The sequence below is a fragment of the Buteo buteo genome, chromosome 9, assembly GCF_964188355.1.
Source record: "Buteo buteo chromosome 9, bButBut1.hap1.1, whole genome shotgun sequence".
Taxonomy (NCBI): Eukaryota; Metazoa; Chordata; class Aves; order Accipitriformes; family Accipitridae; genus Buteo; species Buteo buteo.
This window is the reverse complement of record NC_134179.1, coordinates 40,680,320-40,700,938: the sequence shown is the minus strand read 5'-3', so window position 1 is coordinate 40,700,938 and position 20,619 is coordinate 40,680,320. Positions and strand designations below refer to the sequence as shown.

The 20,619-nt window shown below is 39.5% G+C and overlaps 1 protein-coding gene across 2 annotated transcripts in view; it reads left to right on the top strand.

Annotated features, from left to right (window-relative positions):
* NSF (N-ethylmaleimide sensitive factor, vesicle fusing ATPase) overlaps nt 1–20,619 on the top strand; it is an 81,977-nt gene that overhangs the window by 29,867 nt on the left and 31,491 nt on the right. For both annotated transcript variants that reach the window (XM_075036146.1, XM_075036147.1), the window contains exons 8-11: nt 4,273–4,428; nt 16,359–16,558; nt 18,433–18,598; nt 19,154–19,228. In XM_075036146.1, coding sequence (XP_074892247.1) covers nt 4,273–4,428; nt 16,359–16,558; nt 18,433–18,598; nt 19,154–19,228 — 597 coding nt within the window. The remainder of the gene's footprint in view (nt 1–4,272; nt 4,429–16,358; nt 16,559–18,432; nt 18,599–19,153; nt 19,229–20,619) is intronic.

Below are 20,619 nucleotides of genomic sequence, written 5' to 3'. Positions count from 1 at the left end.
ATGTTAATTGTTTACACAGCAAGATTATTAACAAAACTATGAACTTTTTTTTAAAGAGGCAGTTTCTAAAACCTCACCAAAACAAATCGTTATGTACAATTTCAGACTTTACTAGCAAAGAAATTGGGGAATAATTGATGTGTCCTCCACATATCCATTTAGAAAGAAACTGGTGGAGAGCTAGGGAGGAATCTGGTGTGTTCCCATAGAGCCACCAGCTTGAATGATGGGGGCCTGGACCACAAAGTGGGCAGTGAGGGCCCCTTCCCTGCAGTTTGCTTTGTGTGTGCCCTGGGACCATGGTAGCTGTCCTGCAGAACAGATACACACTCTGTTAGTCTGGCTGTTCCTTTCCTTTTCTTATCAGTTGTACGAAGTGGATGACACTTGGCAAGCCTACAGTTGCAAATACCTTCCTTGCTGGTAATATGGCTCTAGGCGTTCTTTTCTGGGTGTGATTCAAGTCCTGTACTTGAACAGACACTCTTGTTTTTCTTTTTTCTCATTTTCCTTTCCTATTTTGTTTCCTCTTCCTGGAGTCTGTGAGCTAAGAAAACTTCTCCTTTTGCTGCTGCTCTTCCACAGATGAGAAGTGGCAGGTGGAGGCTGCTGTGAGTTGGGGTTCAGTGAACCTGGCCAGCTCAGATGAGCACTCAGTTGAATACTCAGTTGAGTTTTAATACTTATTATTTTTGCAGTAGGCTTCAAATCACAGCTCTGCTTGACTGTGAATGCTCAGTACTTTGAGTATTTATTACAGAAATAAAACATCTGAGGGTAGTAGCCACTTAGGAAAAGTAGAATTCAACTCATTCAGCATTGCAGGAGCTTGTGGCAGAGGCTGAGTTTTGATGGTGCCCTGAAGTGCCATCTTCCCTCAAATGCGAAGCTGTGACTCCATATTCTGTAGTTGTCTGCTTCACGTGCTACAGTCGCTCCAGAAAATGGGGAGACGTGAGGCTGTTGTGTAATCACATATCTTGCATCTTATGTGGATGTTTTTATCTGAAAGTGCAGCCAGTCATCTGTACTGAAAAAAACCCATCAGAGGTCCATAGACTGAATTGTAGATGACTGTAATTAAGCATATTAACAACGATACAAGTTTTAAGAGCACTGAATGAAATTTGCATGGGCAATTAGTTCATACCTGTGATTACATGATTACAGGCCGTTTAGTTTTACTGTGTTTTGATAGGACAGCAATTTATTGCATCAGAGCAAGCAGTGATATTTTACTTGGTTAATATCCATATAATGACCTGTGATCTTACTCCTAGTGTGTATAGGTGTGAAGAGTGGTCCTGTGGGAGAGCTGACTGATTGGAAATAGGAATCCTTCACTGTGATTCAATTTCATTGACTGCAGACAAGACAAAAGAGTTGTTTATGCCTCAGTTTACTTCTGTCAGATCGGTACTTTATTTAAGCTCCTCATTGATCTGAGGCAGAGCTACCTAATGTACTTTGTTATTCTCTGGAGAATTGTAAAGTTTTGAATAATTAAATTCTGAGGCGACAGAAGTAAAGTAAGCATCACTGAGCACTGCCTTCAATAAAGGGCCTTTATTTTTTTCAACAGAAAAGAATTGTAATCACTTTAAAAGTAAATTCTATTTCTTATACTTAGCATAAAATTATGTTTTATAAAACCGGTGGATGATATTTTAATTAAATCTGCAAGAATTTTATTGTGATCAGATGCAGCCAGAAGGGGGGGGTGTAGGCTAAGCTCTACAGGAAGAGGACCGTCCCTGGGTGAGTGGTCTGATCTAAAAACTGTAGTGGAGCAATGAGATAATAAATACACAGTAATCACTGAGTCAAATGCATACTGTGCCTTGCATGGTACTGTGTATTAGTACTAGATGTTATACATACTACCATGGTGTCCCTAATGTGTTAGTTAAAGGCATGTTCTTGTTTGTTTTGCTGCACTTGGAATTGAAATATTGATTCCAGCTGTGTTTAGACCAAGATTCATAGCAGTCTAATTCAGCTAACCCAGAACTTTTGTTTAGTGTACTTACTGGACTTCTAGATGCTAGCTCATTGTCTGGCTTGCCTTGAAGTATCCCTAGAAGAGGTTATGGAACAAATCAGCAAAATGCTGATGTAGCAATGCCAGTTGTAGTTTGCCACGACTGGCTTTTTGGGGGAGATAATGGTCCTCGGGGCTGATCCCGTAAAGCACTGTGTAAGTCTAAGAAAATACAAGACATCCAATTTCCATGTGAGTTAAGGATAATCTTCAGAGTCTTCGCTTTCTCTCTGGATTTTTATATTACTGTTGTTTTTTCTGGTAGCTAAGCAAAGTGATGATGCTGAAAGCCATTTGGAAGCGTCAATCTAACTGATAAGAGTGTCAATGCTTGTTTATAAATTCCCTTGAATAAATTCCCTTGAATAAAACTTAAGGTAAGACTACATGGATTTGACAGCATCTCAGCAGTATTCTTATAGGAGCATTTGCGCTTCTTGTCTACTTCCTAAATGCCCTGAGTACTTTAAAACTTCTCTGAAAAGGGAGTAAGGAGCTCTGTAAGACTGAAACACCTGTGGTTTGTCAGCAAAAGGGAAAGGAGGGCAGTTACACTGTTGCATGGAGACTATAAAAACCTGTGCTTAGGGGATCTGGCTGAACTTGAAGTAGCTCTAGAAGAGGTCATGGAACAAACAGACAAAATGAACCGTAGTGGTTTGCCAAGACTGGCTTTTATTCTTCTGAGCTGTAAAGGATCTAGCTGACCTCATAATTGTTTTGTGTAACCTTGCTTAAAATTGTTCTGGTATCTGAGGACTGCAAGATGGCGAATGTGCTGTCTGTTTTTAAAAGGATTCTAGAGAAGGTCTGGAGAGCTACAGATCTTTGAACCTGAAATCTGTACAGAAGAAATCAACAGAAACTGTAATAAAGAATTAAATTAGTGGATATCTGTATAAAGATGATAACACTGGGAGGGGTCAGCCTGTCTTCTGTAAGGGCAGTCCTACTTCATGACCCCACTGGAGTTCATTATGGGAGTCAAAAAGCACAGGCATAAGGGCTGACATAGTCTGCTTGTTTTCCAGAGCTCTTCCAGCAAAGTTCTTTATCAGTGTTTCTTTAAAAAGAATCTAACCAGAGATCTGTAAGAGAGAAGGTCCTTGCATGAGTAGGTGAGTGATGAAAGCGTAGAAGTAAATAGCCAGTTCCAGTAGAGTTCAGCATGAATCTCTACTGGGGCCTTTGCTTTTCATTGTAATTATTGAATAAACTGGAAAAAAGACTTGAGTAATGAGGTGACAAGCTTGCTCTTATGGAGCTCAGTGACTAAGAAATAAAATGGCAGAGGAAATGCACTATAAATAAATGTAAAGTGATGTGTGGGAGGAAAAATGCTCCTAACTTCAGTCAAAAATGACTGCTGTTTTTTGGGCCAAGGTCCCAGGTATGATAGTTTCAAAGAAATGCTGGACCCGTGCTCACTAGCAGCCTGAACCCTGTTGTTAAGAATTATTAAGCAGGGTTGTTAAGAATTATTACACATTGTTAATAAAGGAATATGAACAAAGCAGAGCATAACTTTGTACCTGTATTTAAGATACAAACAAAGCACTGCCTGTCTGTCAAAGGATGTAGTGAAATAGAGAAGACTGAGAGGAGAGCAAGGGTGCTCAAGTGTGGAGCAGCTGCTGCATAAGGAAGGAAGAACAAGTGAGGACTGCTCTGCCTGGAAAAGGCACGACTGAAGAGGTTACAGGACAAACCTATTATCATCCCAGGTAGCCTGAAAGAGAGTGGGTACCAAGAGTTTTTACTGTCTCTTCAGATATAAGATTTGGGGGACATGAAATGAAGCTGGTAGGAGCTGGCACAGACATGTGAAAGGAGGTGTTTGGTTGTGCAGCCAGTAGCAGACATGGTGAGCTAGATGCTGTAGGGCACTCTGGGTACTAAGTTTACATGGGTCCAAGGGGACCTCCATAAACTTGTGGCAGAGAAATATACTGTGGATTCTTAAATACATAGGAGCAACACCTGGCTCAAGAAATACCTGAACTGGACAGTTGGAAAGGCTGGGAAAATAGTTTACTAAGTAAGCTGAGTTTCTGGTATACTACCCTTGGTGTCCTTGTCATAGTGCATCCTCCTGGCTAACGTTTGAAAGGGAACATCGAGTTAGCTGGACGTGGGTCTGACCTGGTAGAACTGTTCTGGTATTTGTACTTCTGTTTGTTTTAATTCTGCTGTGCTATGTGTTTGAAATGATTTCTTTTTTTTTTTTGCAGGTAAATCAAAGACCAAGGAGAACCGCCAGTCAATCATCAACCCAGACTGGAATTTTGAGAAAATGGGCATTGGGGGCCTTGACAAAGAATTCTCAGATATTTTCCGGCGAGCTTTTGCTTCTCGAGTTTTTCCACCTGAAATTGTGGAGCAAATGGGTGAGTATAATCCAGAGAAGTATGGCTGGGGTACAGGATGCAGGCCTGTTTCTGGTTTGTAAAGACTGAGTATCAACTAACAATCTTATGATGCTATAACATGGTGGTTGCTTAGGGATCTAATAGACTAACAAAGCCTTTTCTTCCCCTGTTGGTCCTGAATATATTTCATACTCTTGTTACTTGGCTAGAGAAGGTGAAACGCAGAAACAGTGCAAATACTCTACACTATACGTGAAATGTCTGAACGAATGAGATACATGGTTTAGCTGAATACTTCTCTGTTGGAACCAAAATGCTCCCTATTCTTTTGAATGCTTCATTTATTCATAGCAGTGAGACTGAATGCTCCTATTCCTGACTTACTGGCAATGGGCTGTCTGTATAGGTCAAAGGAAATTCTGTCTTGATGATCCTACCTTATATATTAAATATCTGTTGTGCTGGCAGTTGCACTATAAATCTATGTCCTTCTCACAGCGTTAGCCCAATAAATACAGTATCCTGTGTGATCTATGCTTGGTCAGATTTGAAATGCTGTAGAGGATGTACAGGCCGTGGCACGTCTTGGAGTTTGTGAAATAAAAGCACAGATTCTAAATATAACCTTTTTTTTTTTTTTTTTTTTTTTTGGGTTGGGGGAAGGAAAGGCAGTCCCATTTCTTTGTAAACATGTGCTGGCAGGCAGATAAATGGTACTGGTTTTAATTTTTAGTAAGCGGTATGCAGCTGCAGGTGTCTTATTTTGTCACATAATGTGGCTGGGGATGTTATAGCTGGTCCTCGTTCTCTGAATATAATCTCTCTGGGTTCATATTTAAACTTGGAATCCATAGCTGTATAATTTCTATGTATGTTTATATTTCTTGATCCACCTTCCCTCTCCCCACAAATGAAGCAATCAAGATTTTGATTACAAAACAGATTTTCATCAGAAGATATGTCCTGTTTGTGTGTGGCTGTGTAAAGTGTGTCTGTTTCCAGTGCTTGTGGAATTGATGTTAAAGTAAACTTCCCTGTGAGGTGCGTTAGGTCTTTTCTTAGCAATTTGAATACTTGCGGAGAAACACTGAAGAAGCCCTGTAGGCTAAATCCAATTAGTGCACGATTCTCTCTCTCCTGCCTTTTTACTTCGTATCGATCTGATAGCCAAGGCCTTCTGGGTGCTGATCTTGGTTCTCTTGGTTTTTGCGGCTGTGAGCAAGTCTCAACTTCTCTGCATCTGCTTGAAAATATCAAATGCTTAAATTTGTTAAATATTTAGCTGCTCTGCCGAGAGAGGAAATGAGAGAAATGCTGTTGGCTATGGAAAGAAAAGCTTTTACCTGGACACTCTGTTGTGTCCAGTTCAGAAATGATGCTGACAGCTGGCCTTTGGATGGACCAGCATCCCTTACTTGAAATATTTTTACCTTTTGAAGCAACTGTCATATGTATTCATGGCTGCAGTACAGACTCTTTAGCTGCTGTGACCATATGTGAAGGTAAAAGATTTAGACTTTGGGAATTCTTGTCAGTGTTACAGGACTGTCATGAGAAATACGTTAGTAGACTAGAGATAATTAGAGCTTGTTTTCATTTTGCTATAGCTTCACCTATTCAACTTCCCTGGCTGCGTGCTATCTGGCAGCATGTTGAGCAGTCATGTGTCAGACTATGATTACTTTCCCTTGGTATTACCATTAGCTGAATTAACCTGACAGCTGGGCACACTTTGGTAACGATGTGCAGCAGCTAACTTTGCTGTGGAGGACCTACATCTCCATCAGGTACCTCTGGAAAAGGTTAGAAACCTTGCTGACTGCAGGGTGAGGTTGTGGAGCCGCTTTGCAGGGTATGCTGCTCAGATAGTTCCTCTTGTTAATTGGTGTTGCTTAATACAGGAAGAAGAAGATTCTCTGAAGGACCACTAGTATTTTGATTACCCTGGGCAATGAATTAAAGGTGTGCCATATTATTTACATATACCCTTACTTGTGCGTGTTTACACACATACTACACAAAGAAACATTTTTCTGGTAAGAAGTTAGACTCCAAACAGAGCTCTCTAGCTCTCTGATTAACCCTAGGGCTAAAAAGCTTATCTGAAATTTGAAAAAACAAAACTTTCTGACATTCATTTTCTTTGCCTTAGTTATAACTTGCTCTTAACTATATTTCAGATCTGAAATGTCAGTGTGACAGCTGTTCACCTTCGTGAATAATTTATTAGGAAAGGAAAAGAAAGAATTTGCTTGCTATCTGGTGCTCTAGTGCTCACCCATTTCTGTTTTTTTGCCCAGTGTTCACAGACTGCAACTTCCATGCCAAATGCAATAAATATTTCTGTCCTGTAACTACATAGAGGCTCTATAGACCGTTCAAAAATTACTTGCAATTTGTGTGTGGTTTATCTAACTTCCAAGGAATGTTCTGGGTTTGGAGCATATAAATCAATGTTAGTTAACCATATCATCCCAGGGTGTAAATACTACTCTCATGCTACAATCTTTGGTTTATCCAAGAAAAGAAGTCTTGGATCAACTTCAGCTGGTCGTTAAACCTTGCCATAGCTCTCTGCTGCCCTGGAAAGGGGCAATTTACTTTTCCCTACCCATGCCTTTCCTTTACGCATATCTACCACCTCTACCATGGTAGCTTTGTGCTTGTATGGCTCTGTAGAGAGCTAATACGACTGGAAGCAAAAAGTACTGCTAATAAAAAAAATGTATATGGTTAGCATTCAGCTAGCTCAGCTCCCTGATTGGCTTGATGTGACATAGCTACATGAATGCCAGGGGCAGCAGGAGGAAGACAGTGGTCAGTAGGGGTAAGGTCACTTTTGAACCACAGTGGGACCTTCATCAATCTAAGCTGATTGCTTTTAAGGCTACAGTTTTGCAGTCATTTACTGGAGATTCTTTAGCATCACGAACATCAGTGATGCTGCTGTCTTTCACCTAATGCTTGTCTCTTAATCTTGTGACTGCCAAATGAAAATAAATCCTTATCCAGATGAAGATTGAGGAAGAAGGTGTCTTGAAACAAAAGCAGCACTCCTTTTTAGTGCCATGAATGAGGCCTCACTGTCGTACAAATACTTCTAAGGAAGGAGCTTTATACTTGCAGGGCACTGATGGAGGTAGGATAGTAGTCACTTTCTTTCTGAAGGACAGCCCTACAAAAGCTGTATTTCTAGGGAACTGTCCTCCTTTTCAAGCCCTTTCCGGATCTCTGTGATGTCCAGCTCATAGTAAAGCTGTGCAGCTTCATGGTGAACTGCAGGCTGGTTTTGGTTACTCTTTGTTGCAATTCAAAGCATCCTCTTGCTCAAGCTAAAGCTCCTCCTTTTATTTGATAAATATTAGATTTTTCTAAACTGTTCTTGCAGATAAGCCCTTTCTTCTCATCCATGTTAAATCCTGTTTTTTCTGCTGAGACTTTAAATTCAGGCCATTCAGTGGCTTGTGCCATTGTCTAACATTAAGGTGATTGCTGAATACTTATAACACTGTTCACTCTCTGTCGTCGTCCCGTCCGTCCTCCCGTCCGTCCCCCCCGTTCCCCCCCGATATTTAGCCATTTGGACTAGTTTTTGATATTTGGTGCCTGGAGCTGTAAACTTCAACAAAACTGAGAAGTGTTTTATCAGACCTGAAAAGAAAATGCTGGTATTGAACTCTTGTTTTTCTTTTTAAAGAACACTCTAGTGTCTCCATGCATTGAAACACAATCTTGACTTTCAGCAGGGAAGTGATTTTTCTGACTTAGCTGGCACATTAGTTGATGTAGAGGCTGCTGCAAAAGCAGGTTCTGTATGTACATGTTGTTGTTACAGTTTAATAGGTATAGAAATGTTTGGTGTTACAGATCACTTTCCTTTTAAGAGATTGAAATGGAACCAAAATTCCACATCCTGTCCTGTTACCGTCAACAAGTAGGTTAAATCAGACTTTTCCAAGGTGATTTCTATTTCTTGGTGACCATCTTAACTTGTCCTCTGTCCTCTTGGGATCAATTGGTTTCAGTGCTCTTCATTTTTGAAGTACAGCTCACTATATAAAAGTGAAGTATTAACAAAACACGAGATGAACATTCAAATTAGCAGATACTCAGATATTATTTTCTTTCTTGGATTCTGCCTGTGAAACGGAGGCTTGTCTTTTAAGTTATCTTAAAAATTAATACATTAATGTTCTTGAAGTACTCAACTACTATAAGAGAAGAATAATAATGGGAAGGATCTCATCCAGTCTATTCTTAAAATAGGATAATTTTAATGAAAAATCAATGTCAAACATGTCTAACCTGTAACTGAGGTTATAGAAATGCCAGAATCTCCCAAGGCAGCCTATTCCACTGCTTAGAGCACCTTTACTGTCAAAATTTTTCAAGTCTTTATTCTCAGTCTTGTAGCAGTTCATCATATATTGTTTATTTCTTTTATGTTTTTGGACAAGGCTTTTACATACTTGTCAGTTTGTTTCTCTTCAGTATTCTTGAGGCTAGAACTCAGATTCTTAAACCATTTCTCATAACCTCTAGATCACCAGTTGTTGTTGTTTCTCTTCCCTTGGTCATTCTTCACTGCTTAGAAGTGTGATGACCTAAACAGGGCACAGTAACTGAGGTGCTAATCAATTCCAGGTCAATTGGCAGGTTTTGTTTGTGCCTGGGTGTATGTACCTGTTTATAATTCTCAGTATGATGATTTTTTTTGTTTGTTTTGCAACATGCAGTTAATTATTCCTACTCCAATTTAGAAACTTGTGCATCAAGTTACATTGTTTTTAAATGAATTTAGTCCTGCCCATCAGTGTATTTGTAGATCTTGGCTTTGTAATGTGCAGATTTAATAGGTGTATTCTGTTCCATCTTCCAGGCTATAAATAAAAGCACTGCATACCAGTAAATTCAGGATGGATCCTTTCTTCTTGTACTTTAAAGTTTGTGGTGTTTTTTTTCCATCCACTTTGTCTACCCTTTCAACTTCATTCAGCCTGTGTTTTTCCTACACGTTTATGAAGATGTATAAGACCTATTTACATCTTCCTGAAAGTCTAAATCTCCCTCTATTGCTTTATTTGTTTTCTCAAACCCTCTGTGTGTGATCTACTCTTTCCTAGAAGGAAGTTGTCTCAGGCAGATCTAATAAATTCCTTTTGGCTGTTTCCTGTATCCTTGTTTTCTCCTACCTACTTAAAAAGAGGTTGTGCCATCATTTTCCAGGAATTAAGTTAGTGATAGGTCTGTACCACACAATCAGAAAATAGTTGAGATTGAAAGGGATCTCTTGAGATTTAGTCCAACCCCATGGCTCCCTTTGTTTTTCCTTTATAACATTATGGATGACATTCACTTTCACTCAGTGTCTCAAACACCCTGTCCAAGTTCTCAGTGACTTTGAGATGATTTCACTTGCTCTGAGTGCCCTTGGGTGAAGTTCATGTCCAGGTTATCTGCAAATATCTAATACTCTTGAGGGCTGTCTCTTGTTCTTTTCCTACTCCTATTTCCTATTCTTGCCCATTTGTCACTGATATTAATATTAGCTGCCAGATAACACATGAAGTCTTCATTTGTGTAAAAAAAAAAAAGTATCTAGCAGTTTGAACTTAGCGTTTTCTGTTGTTAGCTTTTCTTCTTTATTGAGAAGTGGACCAATGCTTTCCTGGGTCTTCTCTTCCTAATGTGATTATAAAATGAAATGCTCTACTCTCTCTGAAGCACATGGTTCCCTGTGGCCACTGGGAGGGATGTGAGAGAGAGGGCTTCAAAATTCTGCATGGCCAGGAAAGAAAAATGTTTGTTCTTTCAACATAGGAACATGGAAATGTGAAACGAAGGTCACGGATGGCAGGCTTAGAAGGAAGGAAAGGGGCTTTACACTAAATGTGCTGCAAGGAATTTCTCTGTTGATGGCCATAGTGATCACCAGATACTGAGAGGACTTTCACTCCATATGGTTGCAGTTGTGGTGTTAGTTAGCAGGCATCATCACCACTGCTTGGCAACCACAGTTTTTCTCTAGCTGGAAAACCAGGCCTTGAGACATCCCAGTGACCCTGTTATGTTGGTACTTGTTAACTCTGTAATGCTCTGTGGGTAAGTGTTCCATAAGGCATTTACAGATTACATCATGTTGACTTTCTAAGTAGGCAGAAATGATCCAGCTTTATTCTAAAAAGTAGAGAATGCTGATGAGATTTATGGCTATTAACATCCAGGTGGGATATGACTGTAAACATCAGCTGCTGTGTTCAGCAATCAATCCAACAGCTCTGCATAATCTTTGTCTTAAATTAACTACATTTTTATAGCTCCTCTATTAAGACGCAAAGGCATTTACTCTTTTGCTACAGCGATGACTTCTTTTAAAGATTGGTTTGTTTTATATATGCTCTTACCAGAATCTCTTTTTTCTGAGAGTCATGATTTTTGTTTGTGTGGCCAAAGGCATTCTGTTGGAAGCTTCTCTAAGGCTGATTTATTTTCATTTTTATCACATTCCATCAGAAATTGATAAATGTCCTGCCATTGTTGTAAATCTAGTTATTGCCTCCTTATATATGCATGCATTAAACTTCTTGCAGCCAAACAAGATATAGTGAGAAAGCTCTTTTCAAAGATCTACAAGGAACTTACTGACTTGGTTGTCTTCTCCTTACAATGGCAAATGATTTGACAGATCAAAAAAACTGGCTACTGAGAGTCCACTTAAAGTAAAACCTTCTGTTTCGGCTGTAGCCCTTTCTCTGTCTCAGCTTTGAATTAAAAGCAGAAACAAGTTACTTCAGTCTTACTACTTGTCGGTAGCACGTAAATCCTACAGGAAGATTAACTGGAGGCAGTGATGTAGGCTGGAATAATGCTCAGCTTACAGGATGAGAGGAGGGGGAAATTCCACCCAGCTATATTTTTGGGGAAATTTTGTCTATGTGGCAGGTGAAGTCTGGGAACCCTGATCTTACTCTAACCTGCTTGAAGATTAATGTGTAAAGATAAGCATCTCTCCCTGATGTATTCGGGATCAGTACTTTACTATCAATGCAGATTCCCGATAGGTGCATCTGAATGATACAATCACAGCAGAATGCTTTGATTTTAATTAAAAGGGGAATTACACTCCCAAGTAGAAAATCCCTTTTATACTAAAACATTTCTTCTGATCTTTCAAAAAAAGTGAATAGTGAGAGTTGAACAAATAAACTTTATCTTGTCTTTGGGTAAGTGACATTCTGGTTCAGAATAGTGTTTGACTTCTCTTGGTAACACCAGTAACTCTTCCATTCTTACCAGTTTTTATGATTATTTTTTTTTTCTTCCCTGATATTTTGTGTAGAATGTTTCCCATATTGGTATATTTTAGTTCCTGTTGACATACCTATTCAGCCTCTAACTGTATGTCATTAAGTTGCATAATTAAGTATCATGTTACAGGAATGACCTTTGATTTGGAGTCCTAATGGTAAGCTTAACGAGTTAGAGATGTCTGCACTACTAATAAATTGTGTTTATAAGATTCTCATAATAGTATTGACATTTGGGCTGCATTGGTGAAATCAGCAAAGGGGAGATAAACTTAATCAAAATTCCTGTGTAGTGCATAGGATCCCACTGTGATTTGAGACTAACATTTGTAGTTTGTCATCACCTGTCTATTTTAATAAAGTCCTGCTTGTGTTTAAAACTTTAATTTTAGCCAGGTGAATGTAGCTATACAGGGAAGTCTTTACTGGCGTAGCTTGTGGCAATTTTATTTGAAGAGGACCTAATTGCTTTGGTTTCAGGAATGTTCTTCCACCTGACTAAGACCCAGCTTTCAATGTTGCCCATTCAGTGGCAACCAAGTCTTGCAGCAGATGGTCAGTAATATCCTTAATGTTCAGATGTGGGGGAACACACGTGTGGTTTTACTTGCTAAAGACCGAGTGTGGACTACCCAATGCTGGCTGAGCTTGTCTGGGTAAGGTTTGGTAGCTGTCAGATTGTCTCTGGGAATCTGCTGTGTCCCAGAGCTGTGTTTTTTTTTTTTTCCTTTTCTCTGTAGGGGTGAATAGCTAATGACATTGTACAGCTGAGGACTTTGGCAGGCAGCTGAAGCAGTGGCCTACCTTTGACCAGCCCTCTTCCCTCCCTTCCCTCCCGCAACAGCTTCTCTCCTTTTTTTTTTTAAATTTATTTATTAGATAAGAGATGATGCTTTCTCATGATAAGCAAGATTGAATAGGAAGAGTGTGAAAATCCTAGGAGGCTTCAGCTGCACCTGAAGTCTCATCTCCCATAGTGCTAAGGCTATGTTATCTCATGCAGAGGAGGGGAATATTTGGGCTTTTCAAGAAGTTCAGGGTTTTTGGGCTGTAGAAGAGAAGCTTCTAGTGGGTATAACTAGGTTGCACCCCCTTCTAGGAGAGAGATTGTGAATTGCAGGAAAAATAGAAAAAAAAAAGGATCAGACTGTTCTTCGTGTTTCTTTTTTGAAAGTGTACTAGAGAAAAATGATACTCTGTGGTACAGTTTTCCTGCCTCTTTCAGGATGCTCCCAGGCCTGTTTATGTACATGTGCCCTGACTTGCCAGTAGCCTTTTGATAGTCTCTCTTGCTTGAGCACAGTGGAGCTGTCTGAGCATCAGTTTGCTTGGGATTTCCCTTCAAAGCATCACTCATCATTGAAATCCTGCTTTGTGCTGTTTGGCTACATAGGTGATCATGTTCCTCCACGAAACACGTTAACAATACCTTTCGTGACATTGATTTGACAGGAATAGCTTTTAATTTATCTATGCCTCATTTGTTCCTGTGTGAAATTTGTCTTTACTGACAGTATATGTTGTTTATGTTTTTGAGTCGTGGATGCCTGAAAGTTGACTAATGAATTCTTCTTAGCTAAATCTCTTGATTTTTGTAGTAATTTTTTTTTTATCTGCAGAGAAGCCCAGAAAAATCTTTCAGCTTTTTATTACTGTGCTTATTCAATGTAGCAGTATTGCTCTCTGGGGTTTTGGTAGGGGATCAGGCATTCCTCATAGCAATGTTCTTCTGAAACTTCATTTCAGTGAATGAACAACCTCAAAGAGAGAGCGAGCAATGCATGTGGATAATAGAAATTATTTTGTATTGAGCAGTTACTCAGATTGAAATGAATTCTTTATCACTGTAATATTCAGGAGTAAATGAAATCACAGTTGAGTATTGGTAAGTTAATAAAGGAGAAAAGTACTTGTTCTTTAAAGGCAGAATGTTGCCATGAGGTCTGTGCAGCCGTGAGCACTCTTTTGTATGGGGTGAACTTACCACGTAGCTAAGACAAGCCAAAAACCAGAAGGGAAGTCATTCTGTGTGGGTGACATAAATAACTCTGTGTGCCCAAGCTCGTGAAACTTTTGATGATGGTAGAAACTGAACTCAGGTCCTCCAAGTCTGAGCTCTGTGCCATCAGTTTGCTACTTTTTTGGTTTTTGCTTTTAATGTGTATCTTAAACATTGCAGGACTCTTGGTGGATCGTTTGCATCCTTAAAGTCAAACTGCAAGAGCATAGTACAACATGAATGCATTGTGAATGTCATCTATGGCATGGAACAGTTTCTGCTAATTACTGTGTTGCTTTTTACCTCAAACAATTAATACTTCAAGCTTTCTAAGGTTTTAGATAAATTTTCTTGAAACAAAACATAGGGGTTTTTTATCTTCACATGTAGGGATATCTTGTGTTCCTTACTTGTCCGGAGAACATATGTAGGGATTTTGTGCAGCAGTGAAATGGAGCAAGAGAAAAGGAGAAGGTGCTACTGAATTCCCTACCTCTGTAATTAAACACTGGTGTTCAAAGTTGAGATTTTCATTGAGGCAGATTCCAAATGTACTGTTTTCCCATAGGCTACAGTGGTTTCAGCTTCCTTAGGGTCTCTTTCCTTGGGATGTCCTCGCTGGTCTGGTTGGTGAGGATGACAGTGGCGTGATTTAGTTATTACTCTAGAGGAAGGACAGTAGATGCAGGAGTCTGTCAACTTGGTGTTGGTGCTGTGTGTGGCCAAGATGGTCTAAAACATGAGGAGGACATCTTGACTCCATGTAGGCTGAGTGTTTTGCTATCTGCACATCCGTCTTTTCCATGGGCAAAGTGAAGTGATATAGGGAGGAACTAATACTTCCTATTGTGCTTGAAACTGCATAGGAAGAAATAAATTACTGAAATACCTGCTGTGTCCTAAATGTTGAAAATAAATGTGTTTGCTTGTAGTTTTGTGTTTACTCTTTGGTCTTCAATATCAACTGGAAAATAGAAAAAGGAGGTCTGCTGGAAATACAAGGATCTAGACAAAATAAATTACATGTTTCTGTCTTCTCTTTCATTACTACTCTGTGACCAGACAATATCCAAACTCGCTCTCCTGCTGAATCTGTCTTGTATATGCCTTTTAAATCGGGCAGTGTATAGCTCCTGTGTCGTCTTCTCTAGGTAACTTCTATTTTCCTATGCCATTTTTGTAGTTAGATGCCTCTGCTATGAAACTGTGGCTTTCTACTTTGAGGCTTTCCCTGAGTGTGGTGCTGATACATGATCTCTGCTCTGCTGTTTCAGGGTTTTCCAACACCAGCCCCTTCAGATTCATCCCAGGAGAAAGGTTTTGTCTTGATGCAGTTACTTTTTCTGTCTGGTTAGATCTTGTCTAAATGCTGATAGTCCCATTAAATGAAGAAAACAAACTTCATTGTAGACACATGCTGTTACCACAACCTCTCTTAGCAAAGTATAAGGCAGAGCATGAAATATTCAGGCATAATGATATTCAGACAGTTGATAACACATGTCTGCGGCTCACAAGCTGTATATCCAAAATTCCAGAATCCTTCAGGGAAAACTTTCTTGTTCACACTTGGGAACTTCTATCAGGAGTTGTGTGCACACTTAGGAAACTTGTGCCTGTTGCTGAATGGGACGTGTCCAGCATTATCTTGCAACCATTATATCTTCTGTTTCCCTAGAGGAGAGAATTTAAACACCAGTGCTCATGCACAGTGATCTGAAGTCCTGTTATTTGAATAAATGATAATGTTTCAGGTCTTTCTAGTTACAGGTCAAGCTTTTTGGGCTCATGGTTCTAGTGGTTCTTAGAGGCCTTTTTCAGTTTTCTCAATATTTGTCCTATGAACTTGCTATCAGAACTAGATGTGTTATATGGGACTCATTAAAGCCCAATACAGGGCTAAAAAGTTAGACATTATTATTACATGATAGTCCTCATTTTCTCTTTCAAGAATCAGATTAATGTGTTTGATCTATGTCTACACTGGGAGCTCACTGTCAGTTGAGTAACTTTGAAGGTCTGATGCTTCATTTTGCTTACATACCTGAAAATTAAACTCAGTTGAAACTCTTCTGTGAAGGAAGGCTACCTTTGTAGGCACTGTGTGTCCCTCTAGGAGAAGAGATAAGTGAACCAGATGCAGTACATGCTTGTCCTAAATTGCTAGTACGTCTTTGCTTGGTGTTCAGGGCACATGGTGATGTAGAAAAAGTACCTGCAGCTCCTTGGTAACTGGGGATGATCAGTATACGTGTGACCTACTCTTGTGTTTTGTTGAACTGAAAATTGTTATTCACATGTTTACCAAGTGATCTCTGTTGCTTTGTATTACTAACGAGAAGTTATAATTCAAGCTTTTAGTCCTTAGCTATAAGTTAGCATGCCTAATGCATGGGAGAGCATTTGTGCTGTTATATGGGTTATTTTTCCTGGCCCTTGCCAGATCATTGGAACGACTCTGATCCAGTCTGGCAATTCTGTGTTTGAATTTCACTGATAAAGGCACCGAGTAGAGCTAAGGCTAATGCATATCTCTGCCAGATCCCTGTAAAAGCACCCTACTGTAAGCAGCAATTTCCTCTTCGATATATTGCTGTTACCATCATAACCCTGCTTTCTAAACTTGTTCTCTCTTGTTCTAGGCTGCAAGCATGTGAAAGGCATTCTCTTGTATGGACCTCCAGGCTGTGGTAAAACACTTATGGCGAGACAGATTGGCAAGATGCTGAATGCCAGAGAACCAAAGGTGGTCAATGGTCCAGAAATCCTCAATAAATATGTGGGCGAATCTGAGGCCAACATCCGCAAGCTGTTTGCTGATGCAGAAGAAGAACAAAGAAGGGTAATGCAAACATAGATAAATAGCATGGTCAGTATGAATGTGCCTAAAGAATGACCGGAAAGGAGGTTTATAATCAGAAAATTACTGCTTGCATTAAAAGACTGAGTCACTGCTTAGCTTGTGATTATAGTTATTCCTTGTAAGTCACTGAATATTAGTGTTTTACAGATTCACACACTGTCAGTTGAAAAAACAATCTTAGAACCTGAAGAGGTAGTTGGTCTTCTAGCTAGCTATGCTGAAGATGGACAGTTTGTTTAAATTCCATGCAGAGTTATTTTAAAGTAATACAGTAGGGCCCATCCTGCTATGCTTTGTATTATGTGGTGTGTCACCTGCTCAAAAAGTGCTTGAAAATGGGATTGCAAAAATTTTGCTCCGTTTTTTCTTTTCTTTTGTTTCTTTGTGGGAGACACATAATCTATTTGGATTTTTGCTACTAAATTCAGGTGGCACATAACGTAGGATGAATTTCAAATAAGCTTTCACAGTTTCAGGTTTTTGGGTTACAGGCTTATTAGTGTAAGTAAATTATAATCCTTGAAGCATTATAATTGATACATTATTAATTTTTCTCAGCAGAAAGCTGATGGATGAGAATAGTGTCTTGAAACTTGACAGTCTAGATATTTGAAACTGGAAGGTGGAGATAAAGATTCTGTTTTTTTCCAAACTTGTTTTTTTTATCCATTACTTCAGCTGGCTATCAAAAGCTCAATCTTTAGTTAGAAGGTGTAAATACTTATTTCATGTGTGCTATGGTAACTTTTCTCTGCTGTGGATGACTTAATCTTGATAGATTTTCTGGTAAAGAAAATACAATGTCAGGCAAGTCACGGTTAAATGCAGGGAAGTCTTTTCAGAAGACATTAGCAATGGACATTGTATCCCTTAATTTTATTTATGCCTAACAAGACTGTAGATTTTGCTAGTGGCTTGAAATAATTTAATTTTCTTCTGCAAAAGATTTATTAATAAGTCAGCTTTGCATGGTAACCTGTACCGATGTAAACAGTCTTCTCTCTGGTTGTTGCAATATAACTGAAAGCTGTGAGCTTCTTTTCCTCTGCAATAACACACCTGTTAAAATAGACTTTATATTGGCTGGAGGGGATGGTCCTGATGACAAGTTGCAAGATTAAAAAGGTCTCGAAAGGTTGGTATTGTAATGACTTGTGTCTGGGGCAGATTGCCAGTGACAGCACATTTACCCAGTGTTAACATGGTCTCCACTGTCCACAAAAGATGTTTTAGAAGTGGAATTTGAAGGGAAAAAGCTTCATAATACGGTCACAAAAAGTATCCTGTTCTATTACCAGCTGCAACTGCTTCACCTTTGAGTGAACCTGGAAGTAAGCAGTTCTGTTTCTGATTGTCACTGAGCAAATGGACTCCTTAAAAATATTAAGAACAAAGTTACTCTGGCAAGCCGTATATTTTCTAACTTTGGTACAACCTGGGGTATTTCCCACATTGGGTGCATCCCTCCACAGATGTGCTTTGTTCTCTGTCTCCCTTCCAGAGGGCTTTCCCAGATACTGAGTACTGTGACCCTTTGTCTGAGCTGTATGTTCCAGCTTTGGGCTCGTGCTTTTCTTGTTCAGTCTAGTCCTCTTCCTTGAAACACTGCTGCTCTTACCAGTGTCAGCTGTGAAGTCCTATGCTTGGGCAAAGCCTACCAACCACCCCGTTTTGGAGGATGGCAAGATGTTGTTCTGGAAAGGGATCTCATACATACGTAACGTGATACTAAAACCACTTGGAGGTATTAATGTTCTGTACCTGTGTGGCTGAGCTTGTTGAGAAGTTACTGTTTTGTTTGGATTGTTTTTGGTGATGACGTGGCATTCCTGACATGTTTTTCTCTCCAATAGCTTGGAGCAAACAGTGGTGTGCATATCATTATTTTTGATGAGATTGATGCAATCTGCAAGCAGAGAGGAAGCATGGCGGGTAGCACTGGAGTCCATGATACTGTTGTAAACCAGTTGCTGTCTAAAATTGATGGAGTAGAGCAGCTCAATAACATCCTAGTTATTGGTATGATGGTGCTTACTTTCTCTGTTATGGGGTCTGGTTGGAAACTGCTGATATTTTCCTCATAGCAGGTCAGCTAAGTTACTGTTACTGGTATTGGATCTGTTTGGACTAATCCAAGCTGAACGACTGCTGTTTGACAAGCATCAGTAGCAGATTTAAAGGGAGATGGTGCTGTAGTCAACTGATATTGCTACTTCCAACAATTTCCTCCTTTAGCTTTTGATAACAAATGTTTCATAGTTTAAGAAAACTTGCAAGGAATGATATGCATTGATGTATTGGCCTATGGAGGAGTGGGGCTTCTCTAGCTGTGTTGCCTAGTTGTCCTGGTGCCAGGAGCCCTGCAGATACAGTCACAAGTACAGGTTTGATACCTGTTGCCCTGACTGTACTTCAGGGCATGACTTTTCCAATATTTCTGAAGATGGGTATCTTTTGTCTGTTTTCTTGAGACTCTTTGAGGTATCTTCTTAGATCTATGGGCTGTATTCAGGAGTTGGAGACCCACTTAATAAGCTCAAATAATGCTTATTTTGTTATTAACTTTCAATTTAGGAATGACCAACAGACCTGACCTGATTGATGAGGCTCTGCTGAGACCAGGGAGACTGGAGGTGAAAATGGAGATTGGTAAGCAAGCTGGCATATCACAATACATGAGCTCGTGTGTACTTACAATAGTAAAGCAAATGTATGTCTTAATATGAATAATCAACCAGGATAGCATAGGTGCTAAACTTCATGCAGCTCCCTCCATAATATTACATGTAAGTTTAATCAGCCAATTAAAGTACCATTTTAGACTTACCTACTGATAAGCCATTGACCTGATGTCAGTTTCTGTCCAGCAGAATGGATAGGTGTGGGCAGGCAGGACCCTGAATCTCTTGCATGAACGAAAGGAGCCAAGTAATGGCACCAGACCATTCCTACAGGGAAACTGCGGAACTGTTGAACTTGTAGAGTAGGCAGGTACAGTGTGTGAGCAATTTTTGACTTGGAGAAAGTGCAGATCATTTTATTTGCATGAAGTGATAACGGTGACTTTCACTGCAGGAACTGCAAATGTGAAACAGCATTGGCTATTGGCTTCTGAAATCAGCAGGTCTGGATTACTTGTATCAACAGAACTAAAAGTGGGCCAAAGAGCTCTGTTAGCCATTTATTCTAGTGAGCTGGAAAAGCATGCTATCTGTCAGTAACTTAAAAGGGACTTTTGTAATTGTACACATCTGCCTGACACCAATGCAGATTAAATAATGGAATATATGATAATGTAGGATTTATGAAGAAATTAAGCCCAGACTATCTTAGATTCATGAAAACAAGTCTCTGACTTTGCCTTTGAGATCAAAAGTTTGATCAGTAAAGATCATGGTGGAGTCTAAAGGGTAAGTAGGTTGTGGTGCTCAGTTCTGAGATTAACAATTCACAGAACAAAGTTCGAATAGAGAATAGCCTGGAACTGATTAAAAGCTTAATGATCCTGTCTTGTAGTGAGAAACTCATATTGGTTAAGATCTGTGTTTAATATAGAGATTGAATATGCAGTTTCAGATGTGTAGTTTGGAAGAGTGCATAAAACGTTTTCCCCTAACCTTCCACAGAAATACAAATGTCGCAAAATATTTTCTATGTTCTGAGCTAGGCACTGACTATTATAAAGGTAAAAATTCTCAGACTGTAGTGATTCACAGAAAACGAACAGGTAAGGCCATGAGTATTATGTTTTGTTTCCTTTCAGTTGCAGAAAATTAGATGAAAATGTCCATAGAACACTAAAAATCATATGATATCATACTAGAGTGGCAGGCAAAATTGTAATTGTCAATGCCGGTCTGAACTGCAGGGAAAGTCTTGAAATCTGATCTAGCAATGTAATCTTAAGAGCTTGCTAGGGATTTCTTCTCTTATCCTTAAAGGGTAATGTCACTCTTTGAAAGAGCCAGAAACAGGAAGGAGTTTTTTGATAGCTGAAAGGGAAAGATTTTAGGTAAGAGAAGGAATGAGGAAGTGAAGCT